This window comes from Lonchura striata, chromosome 3 (assembly GCF_046129695.1).
Source record: "Lonchura striata isolate bLonStr1 chromosome 3, bLonStr1.mat, whole genome shotgun sequence".
In the NCBI taxonomy this organism is placed as follows: domain Eukaryota; kingdom Metazoa; phylum Chordata; class Aves; order Passeriformes; family Estrildidae; genus Lonchura; species Lonchura striata.
The window spans coordinates 42,939,979-42,956,460 of record NC_134605.1 but is presented as its reverse complement, the minus strand read 5'-3'; the positions used below and the strand labels follow the sequence as shown (position 1 = coordinate 42,956,460).

At 48.6% G+C, this 16,482-nt stretch overlaps 1 protein-coding gene across 1 annotated transcript in view; it reads right to left on the bottom strand.

The window, feature by feature from the left end:
- Nucleotides 1-13,288, bottom strand: part of PGBD5 (piggyBac transposable element derived 5) — a 74,770-nt gene extending 61,482 nt beyond the window's left edge. Inside the window, exon 1 of the mRNA XM_021527145.3 lies at nucleotides 12,651-13,288. Coding sequence (XP_021382820.1) covers nucleotides 12,651-13,083 — 433 coding nt within the window. The 5' untranslated portion in view covers nucleotides 13,084-13,288. The remainder of the gene's footprint in view (nucleotides 1-12,650) is intronic.
- Between the last annotated feature and the right edge of the window lie 3,194 nt (nucleotides 13,289-16,482).

Sequence of the window (16,482 nt, the reverse complement as noted above, 5' to 3'; positions counted from 1 at the left end):
CCAAGAGTAATTTATACAGACAAAATCAGCTGTGGAACTTTCCAAGCCTATTATCCTGCAGTCTGTCAATCAAGGAATTCTGCCTCAATTTTTAAATTACCTTCTCAGGTATGAGTTCATTCATTTTCACACAGAGCCACTGACAGGTTAACATCCTGTTCTTGAAAGAATATGAAGGGGGAGCTTGGATAAGGTAGCAGTAACAATGTCTTGCTACAAGGAACTCAGATGCCACATGCTAGTATCCTCATGCATTTGTCTTAGCCATGCATTCCTTTTCAGTTCATCTGTTCTGTTTTCTAATAAAATGCCCAATTTTTGGCAGTACTGGAAAGAATGAGGTATTTCAGTGATTATTACCTCTAGTCAGGATGTGTAACTGTATCCATGATTACCTTCCCTTTTAGAAATACCTTTTATTTCCAAGCTGCTATATCCATCTACTCCAAAATTTTTGAAGCTTCAGCATAGGAGGGAAGCAAAACTCTTATATTAACACTAACATGTAAGAGACACTTCCAGTTTCTTTTAAATCTAGGGCATCCAGGACAGCCTCCTGTGACCTAGCAGTCAATGCAGAGTTTGTGAGTCAACTCCACCATTAGCATCCTCATTAGACTACGCAGACAGGCTGATTTCCTCTCTAAGCTGGCTTAAAGGTATACTGACATGTATACCAGACATGTATTGCTGTCCTGTTTCTGAGATGTTGACTAAAGGACATTAGTAGCTGTAGGAACTGATCTACTTTAAATGACCCCATCAGTAGCTTCAAGGAGAAAACACTCATTTTATGCAGTAAAAAGTCTAGGAGCAAATATGCTTTTTCTCTGTAAAAGGCTAGGCAAGTGTCTATGGAGAAGACCTTAATCTGCAGTGCTTACAGACTTTCCTGTCTCAAGTACTGACTAAAACAGATTCTCTTTATAAAAGCAGAGAAAAAACAGTGCCAGTTCTTTTTTCCTGTAAAGTATATCTAAATACCAGGTTATTACCCAAATGCAGAGGTATGAGCAAAAGAGGCAAAGAACATGGCAAGATAGCTAAGTTGCACTAATTTTTTTAATCAATACGGCTGTCATATGCACTTTGCTCTCTTCAGTGACAATGGAAGCAGGAAAATGTGTTCTAAAGCCATTAAAACCTCCTGAAAAGCATATCTTGATTTTGTAAGATGTATGAGATATTAAGCCTTTGCACAATTCACTTATTTAGCAAAACTTCAAGACTAAGTCATCCTATAAAGGCTTTGCAAAGTAGTAATGTACATCTTTGAGATGTATTTATCATATCTTCCAGAAAATGTTGTGATACTGTCATTATAAGTAACTTCTACATAGAATGCAAGAACAGATTATATAAATATGCATTCTTTCCCAATATTTTCCATGGTTATGTAAGTCTAAAGTAGCTAAGTTCTCTGATGACATAAATAAGAACAAAGCATATCAGCATCACTTTACCCACTTAGAGAATTTGGGCCAGATATTTCTGAAGCAGAATCTGGCATAAGTGACTATATAGCTTTCATGCTTTTCTTACTCTAGAACTTTTAAATATCAACATCAATGTAGTAAGACGAAAGCCTTCAGATTCTATTCATGATTTGAACCAAGAGCTCCTGCACTGTTAGGTGGTATCATGTACATGGCCCTCTTTTATGGCGCAGCTCCTTGCAGCTGGAATGCTGCCCTCCCATCTGACTGTCCATACTCTTGGGAACAGAAAATACTAGAAACTACATTAAATATTTGCTTAAACTTCTTCAAGGTGACAAGATTGCTAAACATGGTCTTAGCAGCTTCTTCCTGAGAGCATTCTGTTATACAGTAGCATGTTCTTCAAAGATGGCAACTTATGGCATGCTGTTTCAGAGAAACGCTCTGAAAATTCATAAAAGCTATTTTCACTGTCTAAATGCAACTTTTCTATGCTCTTTCAGCAAGGAACATTATTTTGTCCTTAGGTCTAGGCTTAAGAACAGGGTTTGGAGGGCAGAGAAAATGAAGGCATAGTAGCACTAATTGCCTCTATCTTTGAGGATTTAAACATTAACTTCTGGTTAGATTTTTCCTGCTATTGCTGCCACCTTAAAACACAAGTCTAACATAGCATCCTAACAGTAAGAAGTGCTCTTACATCTGAGGTCAAATTTTCTGGTTACTGAACTACATGGATATAAGACACATTGGATCCTAGGAAGAAAATCCCAGCTACCCCAAATCAGGAACATCCAGCTGCAGCAATACCAGGATATTCACACCTCCAAAGAACCAAGAGCAGAAGCAATACCTCTATGTATTACACAACAGTTCCTGGCAAGATTACTGAGCTAACAAGGGAAAGAACCACTCAGAGCCACCCCACTCCTAAAGAAAGGAAGAGCACACCAATTAAGTCTGAGGTAGGAGTGACCAGAAATTAAGGGCTTATGTTGAGTTACTGGCAATTACTGGCTTGTAATAGTAGTTGCTTGCTCTCTCTCTCTCCTTTTCAATTTTGCTTCCCCTATCCTATCAGCAATTTGTTCTCTTATTCTTTCTGCACTCTACAACTAGGTCAAAAAGCTTGGATCCAGCATTTGATCATGGATGACATCTTTTTAAACATACATGTTGACCTACCCATGGACCTGCTGTAGCCAGGTGCTCTTTGTGGAGGAAAAGCATTTCAGCAACTTCCCCAGGACCTCATATCCATTAACCACATCCCAGTACCTCAGAACTTTGCCTTGGTTAGACAAGACAGGAGTCTGTGAAAGAGGGCAAAGCCTCCTGTGCAATGGAGAACGGCAAACCCCCCTCCCTCTGAATTACGAGGATCTTTAAATTAAAAGGCTCTCAGGCAAAGATATGGGAGTGGGAGTAACAATTCTTTACTAGGAGAAAACTAGACAACAATTTAAAAGGGAAAATGCAATCGGTACAAACAAAACTAGTGAAAGAAAAAGTCTAGAACCTGAGGAATGCCAGTATCAGGTTTTGCTGGGACAATTGCTTTCCCTTGCAATAGTTGATGAGTTGCAGCTGAAGTGGTGATCTTTAGAAGGGTATAATTTTCCTCTGAAGATCTGGTGGCAGTGGGGGCCGGTCTTCCTCTGCGCCGGGGTTGCCTCTGAGCTCCGCTGCCGTCGCCTCTGCGCGCGCCGGCTGCTTCGCTGCGAGTGCCGCCGAAGAGAGAGAGAGCGAGAGCTGCTTTCCCCGGGAATCCCGCGCAGAGAGAGAGAGCTGCTTCTCTCGGAGTCCCGCGAAGAAGAGAGAGAGAGCTGCTTCTCTCGGAGTCCCGCGAAGAAGAGAGAGAGAGCTGCTTCTCTCGGAGTCCCGCGAAGAAGAGGGAGAGCTGCTTCTCTCGGAATCCCGCGAAGAGAGAGTGAGAGAGCTGCTTCCCCCCTCTGGGTGGGACCCCTCACGGCGTTACATTTTTTTCAGCCTTTCATTGAATCAGTCAAAGGTGTATACACAAACCATTGTCTCTGAGAGAGATAACAAAAAACCTGTCCAACCGGTTCGCCTTCGACAGATGGCAAATGGAATACAAGCTTATCTTACAACCCAGGACATTATCCACCCCTTATTCTATTTCCATCTGCACACCATGAAATCTTACACCCAGTTCTCTCTTAAGACTAAGTTTCCCTGTGGTACACAGCGGGTCTCCCCATCTTCCTGCATTACCCACCAAGTGTAACCAGGTCCTTGAGCAAAGACAATCCCACGAATGGGTTGGTCTTTGCCTGAGGTGGGATTAATCCAAACAGTTTTCCCTAAAATACCTTTCATATGTACTACAGGGACCTTATCTCCATCTACTGCGTGTAAGGGTTCTGACTGAGCAGGGCCAGCTCGATTGACAGACCCCCGGGTGTTGACCATCCAGGTTGCTTTTGCCAGGTTAATTTCCCAGTTTCTAAATGTTCCCCCACCGAGTGCCTTCAGGGTAGTCTTAAGGAGTCCGTTGCACCGTTCAACTTTGCCGGCAGCTGGAGCATGATAGGGAATATGATATATCCATTCGATACCATGTTCTCTGGCCCAGGTGTTGATAAGGCTGTTCTTGAAATGGGTGCCGTTGTCAGACTCAATTCTCTCAGGGGTGCCGTGTCTCCACAGGACTTGTTTTTCCAAGCCTAAGATGGTGTTCCGGGCAGTGGCATGAGGTACAGGGAAAGTCTCCAGCCATCCAGTGGTGGCTTCTACCATGGTCAGCACGTAGCGCTTGCCTTGGCGTGTCTGGGGCAGTGTGATGTAGTCAATCTGCCAGGCCTCCCCATACTTGTACTTGGACCACCGCCCACCATACCATAGGGGCTTCACCCTCTTGGCCTGTTTGATGGCAGCACACGTCTCACAGTCATGGATAACCTGGGAAACACTGTCCATGGTTAGATCCACCCCTCGGTCTCGTGCCCACTTGTAGGTGGCATCTCTGCCCTGATGACCTGAGGCATCATGAGCCCATCGAGCCAGGAACAACTCCCCCTTATGGTGCCAATCTAAGTCTATCTTTGACACCTCTATTTTTGCTGCCTGATCTACCTGCTCGTTGTTCCGGTGCTCCTCATTAGCCCGACTTTTGGGGACATGGGCATCTACATGACGGACTTTCACCGTCAGCTTTTCCACCCGAGAGGCAATGTCTTTCCATATATCAGCAGCCCAGATTGGCTTTCCTCTACGTTGCCAGTTGGCCTTTCTCCACCTTCCCAGCCAGCCCCACAGAGCATTGGCTACCATCCATGAATCAGTATAAAGGTAGAGCTTTGGCCACTTTTCCCTTTCAGCAATGTCCAGAGCCAGCTGAACGGCCTTGAGTTCAGCGAGTTGGCTCGATCCACCTTCTCCTTCGGTAGCTTGTGCAACTTGGCGTGTGGGGCTCCATACGGCTGCTTTCCACTTCCGGTTCATCCCTACGATGCGACAGGAACCGTCAGTGAAAAGAGCGTAGCAGGTCTCCTCTGCTGGTAGTTGGTTGTATGGTGGAGCTTCTTCAGCCCTTGCCACTTGTACCTGCTCCTCATCATCAGTGAGACCAAAGTTTTCACCTTCTGGCCAGTTCGTAATTATCTCCAAAATCCCAGGGCGATTCAGGTTTCCAATACGGGCGCGTTGAGTGATGAGGGCAATCCATTTGCTCCATGTGGCGTCAGTGGCATGGTGGGTAGTAGGAACCTTTCCTTTAAACATCCACCCCAGCACCGGTAGTCGGGGTGCCAGGAGGAGTTGTGTTTCTGTGCCAATTACTTCCGAGGCTGCTTGAACTCCTTCAAAGGCAGCCAAGATTTCCTTCTCTGTGGGAGTGTAGTTGGCTTCAGACCCTCTGTAACTTCGGCTCCAGAATCCCAGTGGTCGGCCTCGAGTCTCCCCAGGCACTTTCTGCCAAAGGCTCCAAGACAACCCATGGTTCCCGGCTGCAGAGTAGAGCACATTCTTGACCTCTGGTCCCGTTCTGACTGGGCCAAGGGCTACAGCATGAGCGATCTCCTGCTTGATCTGGGTGAAGGCTTGTTGCTGCTCAGGGCCCCAGTGGAAATCATTCTTCTTTCGGGTAACCAGATAAAGAGGGCTCACAATCTGGCTATACTCAGGAATGTGCATTCTCCAGAAACCTATGGCACCCAGGAAAGCTTGTGTTTCCTTTTTGCTGGTTGGTGGGGACATAGCTGTGATCTTGTTGATGACCTCAGTGGGAATCTGGCGCCGTCCATCTTGCCATTTCACTCCCAGGAACTGGATCTCTCGGGCAGGTCCCTTGACTTTGCTCTTCTTGACGGCAAAGCCAGCTTCTAGTAGTATCTGGATGATCCTCTCACCTTTCTCAAACACTTCTGCCGCTGTGCTCCCCCACACAATGATGTCATCAATGTATTGCAGGTGTTCTGGAGCCTCACCCTTTTCTAGTGCAGCCTGGATCAGTCCATGGCAGATGGTGGGGCTGTGTTTCCACCCCTGGGGCAGTCGGTTCCAGGTGTACTGCACGCCCCTCCAGGTGAAAGCAAACTGAGGCCTGCATTCTGCTGCCAGAGGAATGGAGAAAAACGCATTAGCAATATCAATGGTGGCATACCACTTTGCTGCCTTGGACTCCAGCTCGTACTGGAGTTCCAGCATGTCCGGCACAGCAGCGCTCAGCGGTGGAGTCACTTCATTTAAGCCACGATAGTCCACAGTCAATCTCCATTCTTTGTCAGATTTGCGCACAGGCCAGATGGGGCTGTTGAAGGGTGAGTGGGTTTTGCTGACCACCCCTTGGCTCTCCAGCTCCCGAATCATTTTGTGGATGGGGATCACGGCATCTCGATCCGTCCGATACTGCCGGCGGTGCACTGTCGAGGTCGCAATTGGCACGCGTTGTTCTTCCACCCTTAGGAGTCCTACTGCAGAGGGGTTTTCTGACAGTCCAGGCAAGGTGTTCAATTGCTTAATGTCTTCTGCCTCTACAGCGGCTATTCCAAAAGCCCACCTGAGTCCCTTTGGGTCTTTGTAATATCCGTTCCGGAGGAAGTCTATACCTAGGATACACGGAGCATCTGGGCCAGTCACTATAGGGTGTTTCTTCCACTCCTTCCCAGTCAGGCTCACCTCAGCTTCCACCAGAGTCAATTGTTGTGATCCCCCTGTCACACCAGCAATGGAAACAGGCTCTGCCCCCACATGTCCCGATGGTATCAGAGTACACTGTGCACCAGTATCAACTAAAGCATCATATTTTTGTGGCTCTGATGTGCCAGGCCATCGGATCCACACTGTCCAGAAGATCCGGTTTTCCCGTGCCTCTCCCTGGCTAGAGACAGGGCCCCTCTAACACTGGTTATCATTCCTTCCCTGGGCATACATACTAGAGGTCCCTTCAAGGGGGTCTGACAGATCGTACCCACAAGCTTGGTCACGGGAGGTTGAGGCTACCTTCACTTTGGTGGAACTCCCCCGGTTAGAGTTTCCCTCCTTGAGTTGACGGACCCGTGCTGCCAGGACAGAGGTGGGTTTCCCATCCCACCTCCCCATGTCTTCCCCATGGTCACGCAGGAAGAACCACAGATTAGCCCTTGGGGTGTACCCTCTCTCTCTAGCTGGGGATTGTTGGGTGCTGATTCTGGGGCCTGTGACTCTCACGGGTGCTGTATTAACCTTCCTTATCTCCTCCCTCATCTCCTCTTTAAACTCCTTAATCACAGCTGAGATATGAGCCTGCATTGGGCCATTAATCATACTCTCATAATTCCTAAGTTTGTTGGCAACAGAACCTATTGTCTCCCGGTGGGTGTCAGCATTGATCGTTGCAATGAAGGTGGCGTATTGAGATGGCCCAAGATTTGCCAGACTCCACAGCATTTGTCCCGTACACCTGACCTTGTCAGGGTCATTATTGTGTCGTCCATCCCTCCCAAAGAGTACCTCCAATACTGCCACTTCTCTCAGCTGTTGGATCCCTTCCTCGAGGGTCTTCCAGCGCATTCTATGATGGTGCTCTTGCATTCTCTCTCTGTGGATAAACCTCTCCCTGACACTCATTAAGAGCCGCTCCCAGAGAGAAAGGGACCCTGGTTCCCTTACAAAAACCTGATTTATACCCGAGTCCTGGGTCAAGGGTCCCAAGTTCCTTGCCTCACCACCGTCCAGCTGCACGCCTGTACCCATAAGATCCCAAACCCGGAGTAGCCAGGTAGCATAAGCCTCACGCCCTCGTCGCACAATGTCTTTATGCAGATTGCGAAGACTTTCGTACGTCAGGGACTCGGTGATGATAGCAATCTCTGGCTCCCCTGTGGGTTGTGAGGTTCCTCCATTCCTGTCCCTATCTGCAGGGTGCTCTGCTTTCACCTTAGACTTCCTTGTTTCTACCGGGGCCACTGCTGCTGACCGTGACTGCCCTTGTGGTTCAGCTGGAACCTGGACAGTTGTAACATTAGTGGGTTCCACAGCTGTACTATTAGACTGTCCCTCCTCAAGGCAAAGGGCCGGTTTCTCACCAGCTGGGGAAATGCACTCCTTCAGCATCTCTCGTATCTCCTTAACCAGAACCCTCACCCAATCTGGGCGGTTCATTTCTGAGGTGGGCTGTGGGGCAGGGTCAGGCTCTGGAGCAGCAGCATCTCGAGTCTGTGGTGTAGGTGTGAGGGTAGTTATCCAGGTTAATCTTCCCTTATCTCTGAATGCTAAATATAACAGGACTATCAGCAACACCACCCATTGTATGGTATCATTAGCACTTATAAAGGATCTTAACCCTTTGAGAACTGGTGGAACAGACCCAAAAAGATGGTTAAAAGGTTGAGAGAAAGTTTGCCCAGGTGCTATTTCCTCGCAGTAGGTACCGTTATTAAAGTAACCCCAAAAACATACAGTTAACGTGTGATAGCTATGAATCCATGTACCTGCCTTCCAGAGGAAATTAAAGATCCATGAATTCCTCACCCAATTAACCCAGAAGCCAAACTTGATAACAGACACCGTAGCCTTAGTCATAGGACCCATTTTTAGATAAGGGTCTGCAAATGGGAAAAGTATAGCTACGATCACATGCCACCCAAACCAAGGTAAACTAGACCACATGGTGATGCTGAAGATGTTTTTACACACAACAAAACCAAATTACTTAAGAACTGTTAATCCTTTTTCCCTCTCAATGCCCTCGGGCCTCACGTTGATGCGCCAAATTCTGCCTTGGTTAGACAAGACAGGAGTCTGTGAAAGAGGGCAAAGCCTCCTGTGCAATGGAGAACGGCAAACCCCCCTCCCTCTGAATTACGAGGATCTTTAAATTAAAAGGCTCTCAGGCAAAGATATGGGAGTGGGAGTAACAATTCTTTACTAGGAGAAAACTAGACAACAATTTAAAAGGGAAAATGCAATCGGTACAAACAAAACTAGTGAAAGAAAAAGTCTAGAACCTGAGGAATGCCAGTATCAGGTTTTGCTGGGACAATTGCTTTCCCTTGCAATAGTTGATGAGTTGCAGCTGAAGTGGTGATCTTTAGAAGGGTATAATTTTCCTCTGAAGATCTGGTGGCAGTGGGGGCCGGTCTTCCTCTGCGCCGGGGTTGCCTCTGAGCTCCGCTGCCGTCGCCTCTGCGCGCGCCGGCTGCTTCGCTGCGAGTGCCGCCGAAGAGAGAGAGAGCGAGAGCTGCTTTCCCCGGGAATCCCGCGCAGAGAGAGAGAGCTGCTTCTCTCGGAGTCCCGCGAAGAAGAGAGAGAGAGCTGCTTCTCTCGGAGTCCCGCGAAGAAGAGAGAGAGAGCTGCTTCTCTCGGAGTCCCGCGAAGAAGAGGGAGAGCTGCTTCTCTCGGAATCCCGCGAAGAGAGAGTGAGAGAGCTGCTTCCCCCCTCTGGGTGGGACCCCTCACGGCGTTACATTTTTTTCAGCCTTTCATTGAATCAGTCAAAGGTGTATACACAAACCATTGTCTCTGAGAGAGATAACAAAAAACCTGTCCAACCGGTTCGCCTTCGACAGATGGCAAATGGAATACAAGCTTATCTTACAACCCAGGACAAACTTATATTACCGCCTCAATGTTTGTAACAGACACTTGTTTCCTCAACCTGATTTCATTAGAACTACACAGTTCCACAAGTTACCAGTTTAAAAATCAGGGTATCAAATCATATGGTTGAGAATTCTCTCACCCACTAAAAGAGTGATTTGCAAAATAGTTTAAGAGGAAATAACACAAAGTGGCAGCAAGCCATCTGTTCTGACCTCTGTGTTAAAGTTAACAGCTACTTTGGATTTCAACAAAAGAAGTCACCTAAAGCTATTCACATTACAGGGCTTTTTTTATTCTTCCCAGGGAATGTAAGCACTCACTATTTTTATTAAATGCATCAGGAACAACACAAAGTGGAGATTCCTGAAGAAGAGGCAGAAAACCAAATCTGGGACACAAAGAGCACTGTGTTGCATAGCTATGCCAGTCACTTACCTCCTGGCACAGAAGTCAAGCCAGACCTCTCCCAGTTTGCCAAAACCTGCACACAAGCAAGGCAGCATCACCACACATACATGCTGCATACTGAGGACATACTCGACACACTGCCAGCAGCTCCCAGCACATTTGGGTCTTGAGTGTATTTCTGCAATGAATTATCAGTTAGCCTGTGTGCTCAACATTAATTCCAGGGATGGATATGCTTTTTAAAGACATTAGTTTAATATTGAGGCTGGGAAGGCAAAGGCAGTAGTATGCAATCTATTCAAAAGAAAAAAGGGAAGTGATAGTGTTTTCTACTTGTAGTTAAAAAGACCACAAGCTTTATATGTGGCTCACTTTTCTCTTGGGAGCTTTAGCTCACTCAACAACTAACCCAAACTTTGTCCTCCTCCTCCACACACTCCCTTTCATGAAGGGGCAGGCTCCCAAACCAAAGGGCTTAACACCAGGTTTGACCCTAGTCAGATTCAAGAATTTATCTCCAGCATCAATGAAGCTGAAGTCTCATGAGATATTTGTCTCCTGGCATCAGATGATGTCAAGTACTTGCCCCTAAGCAAACATTGAGAGATTTTGACCAAAAGGCCATGCTCTAAAGTTTTGGTGCTAACCAAAAGTAACTTTTATCTCAGTCTCATGTAAACCTATTCCTTTTAATCTCCAAACCTAGAAAGAAAGGATCTTACATCCAACATACTTGAACTGAAAATACAGTTTTCTTGGTGCTCTATCTTACCCTGTATTTCTTTCTTGTAATCCATAAGGGGCTGAAAGACATGATGTCACTACAAGGCACCTCAGTGGAGACCTTTTCCTCAACAAGTATAGATACAAACTTTTGTGCCAGAATGCTGTCCAATGAAGCAACAATGGTACCAGCACGAGTACATTTAGCATGATTCTGATGATATCTCCAAGGCCTAAAGCCAGTCAATGTACAAACTAGATTTATAAGAGCCCAGTTACATACAATGCAGTAGTTTCCACAGCCTGGAATTTGAGTAGTCAAAAATAAAAATATCACAGATGGTACATGTTTCCCACATATCGAATCATGACACTACCTGAACTTCTGCCAAACCAAATCACCATTCTATGAAGAGCACGCAGCATCTATCATTCTCATCATTATCAGCACAACTAAAGGGCAGAAGTAACCTCTTCTGCATCTATTAGTGGGAGGAAATATTCACAGCAATATCCATACACCTTCCTCAAGAGACCTCTGCACTGTCAACCATAAATCTGACTCCTTTGTTTCAAAGGAAATATGAATTCCTGAATTAACAGGTCATCAACTCAATTCCTTTTCAAAGGAATTAAAAGTATTAAAGCACTAATCTCAGTTCTGCCTGTGCTAAAAAGAATATTACTATAAAGCAATAATATGAAGTAATAAGCCATCAAAGGCAGATAAACTAAATTATAATAAATGCTGAAATATCATCACATCATGAAGCTTATAGTCCAGAACATCATCTTAGATATGCTTATGAATAACAATCTTCACTAGAACTCAGAAGTTTTTACAGAGACACATAGCAGTGATTTTTAAACATTTTACACAGTTCAGCTATTTATAGAAGCAAACATAGCTCCTATTTGCACACTTGTCAGAAGCACAACTGAACTTTCTCTGGGCTCCAGTGCTAGCTCCACCTTCCTTCCGAACCATCCAAAGCTGCTTCCTCAGACAGGTTCCTGCCTACCCCACGGCACAAATTTCAGCACACTACACTGAGTGCAGCAGCACTCTTTAGCATTTACTTTTAACAGCCAAATGAAGGAATTACACACTACTGAAAAAAAGAAAAGACAAGCAACCTTAGGACAGGCAAACTGTCAACTCAATTGACAGCAATCATCTGATCCTATGCTGAGATGCACATGTTGAATTTCACATCCCAGCTTTTCATAACCTGTTCTTGCAATGCCTTGCTGCTCTGCTACACGGTCAACTTGGCTGTCGAGGCCTGCAGATCTATTATAGGTTATAATGGCTCCCTTGGCAAGCCAGCGGTGTAACTTGCCACACAAGCCACTCCTCGGAGATCTCCGTGCTGTGCACTGCTGCTGTAGGTCGCGCTGTGTCATTTCGCCACTCTCCTGGTATTCCCTCTGGCCAAAAGCCACGCAAGGAGGGTTAAGTTGAGGGACGGCTGCATAGAAAACCCTGCAGCCAGAGGGAATCCCAGTTCCAATCCCAGAGCCCTAGTGCACGGTGCAGGGCAGGTGGCCCGCAGCGCCCTTTCCAAGACCAGCGGCTTTCCCCGCCTGTCAGTGGGGACGAGGAGCCGGGGCACACCGGAGCGGAGCCACGGCGGGGGCGCGGACACCCACCCTGCTCGGGGCAGCGCCCGGCCTCGTTCCGCGGGGAACCTGCGCTGCCGGCGCTCGGGGCACCGCCACAGCCCCGCCGGGGAGGGGACGCCTGTGACTAAGCACACGCGGCCTCTCCTCGCTCTCCCGCTCGCCGCCTCGGCCGGGCTCTCCGCCACCGGCGCCCGGAGAGCGGGGCCGCTCCCGGGCAGGAGGCACCTGCCCTGGTCCCCCCGCGAGGCCCGGCGCCGGGCAGCAGCCCAAGCGGCAGCCGGGGCCGTGTACGGGTTTCTCTCCCGTGGCTGAGCCGAGACCCGACCCTGGGGGCCGCGCTCCGGGCACCCCACGCCAGCATCCCCACGGCCGCCCGGGCCCGCCGCCCCCGGCAGCCCGCTCTCCTCGTACCGCTGGCATCCTTGAAATGAGGGGGTGGGACGTCTCGCAGCGACCGGGTCCATCCCCCACTCTCCGCTTCCTCCTCCTCCTCCTCCATGGGGCCGGGGCCGCCCGGGACGGCGCCGCCGCCGCAGACCTGCCGCTGCCGCCGCCGCTCCGCCGGGGTGGCCGCCGCCCGGGGAGCGCGGCGCCGGGCCGCCCTGCTCCGCGGGCTCGACACCGCCAGGCGCCCCTGCTCTTCCTCGTCGTCGTCCTCGTCCTGGGAAGAGGCGGCGGAGCGCGAGTCGGCCGAGGTGCTGTAGAACGGGTTCCCGCTGCTGTCCTGGCCCGACTCCCCGAAGACGTCGTCGGAGATCTGCAGGCTCTCGTAGCGGGATCGGGCCGCCTCCAGCAGCGATAGCGCCTTCCTGCGCGCCGGCCCGCCGCCGCCCTCCGCCATCATCTCGGCCGCCGCCAGCAGCCGCCCGCGCTCCCCTCGGCCCGGCTCGGCCGGGTCCTGCGGCCGCAGGCAGCAGCCCAGCAGCAGGAGCGGCTCGGGCACGGCGGCGGGCAGGCAGCGAGTCGGGGAAGCCCCACCGCCGCCACCACCGGGGCTGAGCCCTGCCTCCCGCTCCCGCCCGCACCACCCGCCCCTGTGTGTGTGCAGGGACATGGGGGGAAGGAGCCAGCTCAACATCTCCAAGTACCACATCCAGCCAATTGCCGCGGCACTCCGCGCTCGGGAGGTGGGGTTATATGGGCGCCACGGGCCGGCGCGGCCCGCCCCCGCCCGCCCCCCGCCCGCCTCCGCTCCGCCCATTTAAAACCACAGCGCCGGCTGCCGCGGGGCCGGCGCTGCGCCCCGACGCCGGGAGGGGGTCTCTAAGCCCAGCGCCGCTCCAGCTCCCCGTCCTGGCCCCGGCCCTGGCCCTGGCCCTGGCCCTTGGTCCCAGCCCCCATTCCGGCCCCCGGCCCCGGCCGGAGCTGTTCGCCGCTGCGGTGCTGAAGCGGCGCAGGACGGCGGCAGGAGCGCTGGCCGCGGTGCCTGCGGGTCCCGCCGGGCGGGGACGGGCTGAAGGGCTCCCGCGGCTGCGGAGAAAGGCTCCGGGGTGTTAACCCGCCGGGTCCGAGCCCCGACAGCGTGCCCGGGGCCACACTGCTCGTCATGCAGGACAGCGTGAGCAGCGGGGGCTGTCATGTCGCTGCCCCAAAGCAGGACATACAGCTCCAGGGCCAGGGCAGCCCTGGAAGGAAACTGGGGAAGGTGCTGGAGCACAGGGCTGTGGGACACCTGGCGCCTGGCAGGTCCTACACCCGGTCTGGGCTCCATGGAGACTTTTACCGGCCTTAGGGGGCATACACATGCTCCTGTCTGTCCGGCTCTCTGCAGGTGTGGGGCTCAGCGCCTCCACCCCGTGCTTTGATTTCTCAAGTGAGTACAGAGTGAAATAACCATATCATGGCACAAGAAAAACGATGGAAGTGAAAACACCCGTGCCCTGACTGGGTTAGTTAAACATGATTCCAAAGTATCCCTGGAGTAATCTAAGGATTTCATACAGCAGCTGATGGCCCTGGCTGTGCAGCAGTCAGAATGGTCTCTCTGATGTTACAGGAATGTTTGAAATCTCTGATCAAGGTTTATTATTTGTTATTGGGCATCCCACTGTGCTGGTTACTGTACAAACACATATTAGGATGACAGTCCTTCCCTCCCTTGTCAAGAGCAATAGCAGCTACTAAGCCTGCCCTTTCACAGCACTGCTTTCAAAATAAACTGTTATTGGATTCGGGTGGGGGGGGGGGGGGGGGGGAGGGGGGGGAGGTGTGCAGCTTATTGTTTTCAATTTTTGATGCAAACTTTCAGTGCAGGTTGGTCTGAAGATCTGATAGTGCTGCAGATTTACCAAATTTTATAACATTGAATGTTTCTGTTTTTAGAAAAGGAAGATTAATGACCTTCTGATGATTCTCAAGGACTCCAGCACAACATGGGAAATTATAAAAGCTGGGCTGTTCTATTCAGATATTTTAAAATTGCAATAGCTTCATTAAAACTTTAAAGTTCTATATAATGTATACAGGCAAATCCAGAGAAAATAATCCATTTTCTGCATCCTTAAGTAAACAGGAAAGACCAGTGTATTTTGAGGGTGAGATTTAAGTTTCATTTCTACATTCAAAAATGTCAAAACTGTCTTATTGATTATATTAAAAAAAATCTGTCAGTTTATATACAACCTTTTTGTTTTAATTGCAAGCTCAGCCAACTTAACCTGTGAGTTGAGCATTGCACTGTCTTCATTTCATCTCACTGGTCACCAGAAATCATAGCTCTGTAGGGCAGGCTATCCTTTTAATTGATCCATGCCTCCCTGTGTCTTCAGAATATTGTGATGGGAAGGCATGATTGATATCATGAGGACCTTTCTTGCTGGTAATGATGAGTGATCAGTTTGAACCTCATGAATCCTCTTTGCTTGGTTGGCATGTAGAAAGCCACAGACTCTTCTTCACAAATGTTGTCTGTTTTATAGCTGTTCTCATGAAACAAAAAAAAAAAAAAAAAAAAAGGTTGATTTGTTGACCTCACATAATGGTTTTTAAGACTGAAAAATGCTACTTTAAATATGTTGCCATGTTTTTTGTAGTAGGGACATTGAAATAAACTTTTGATTTTTACAAGAATGGAGGTGATTCATCACATCCAGGTGATGTAGAATTCACCTTAGCATCCAGGTTCTATGGAAGTGTCCATGGATTGACACCATTCATGTCTCAAATATCTTGGAATTTTCCAATTCTCTTCTATGAAACACACCAGCTGGAAGAACTGCTCCAAAGCCCAAGACAGAAAGAGAAGGTTTTTCAGAATGGGCTCCCAGTAAAAGAATTGTTGGGAACTGTCCAGAGACTGAAGAAACCCACATAGCCCTCTCCAGCTGCTGGTTCCAGCAAAGACAATGTCTCCCAACTTGTGTGAGCTTTGTGCCAAAAACAGGCTCCCATCCCAGCTGGCTGATGCACACTGCCAGAACCTTCCCACCTAATGGTCAAAACTTCAATTTTCATTTTTTAAAGAGAGCGATGCACACAAGAGCTCTGGGAGGAGAGCATGGCACTGATGGAGAGAGGCGGGACTAACCCTTTCATCTACCAATCCAGCACGATGTTTTAATGATAGAGTCTGCTGCCACACACACACATGCAGGTTTTGTTGATGGAAATTTCCCCTCTTTCACTATAGTCTATACAATGACAAGTCCCTCTTCTGCCTGTCCCACAAGCAGAGAAACAGCTTTAGTCTCTCATGCGTGCATGGGAAGATTACTTTTCTCAGGCAGAAGTATAGAGGCTCCCACACAGGGCTGCATGCCTAAGGTTTTGACTTGCCTTATGGTCTAAGACTTAGCTTTTCATATGTACCCCTCTGACCATCCACAGAAGCTGTTGATTGGATTACTCTAATCCAAAATGAGTATTCTGGATTATGAAAATTGCCATGTATGACATGCTAGTAGTCATTTGATCCCAAATGATTGCAGAAGCACAGAGATATGATGGATGGTTCTAAAAGTGGTTACATAAGTCCACTGGGTTTTTATGAACAGTCAAGTAAACCATCACCAGGGGTGGTTTGCAGTTGAAAGATCTAATTATATAAACCTAATGGAACATTATAAACATAGCTGTGTTTTCTCCTGAATCACTTAAACTTGAGTTTAGCTGCTAGAAAACACTACTGGAGTAAATGGACTTTTGTAGCCATGGCAACCTGTGGATCCACTTTTAATTTGTCTACAGAGAAAATGTTTGGTGTTATTCTCCTTGAAGTTTTCTGGTTTTTATTGCAACAGCAAAG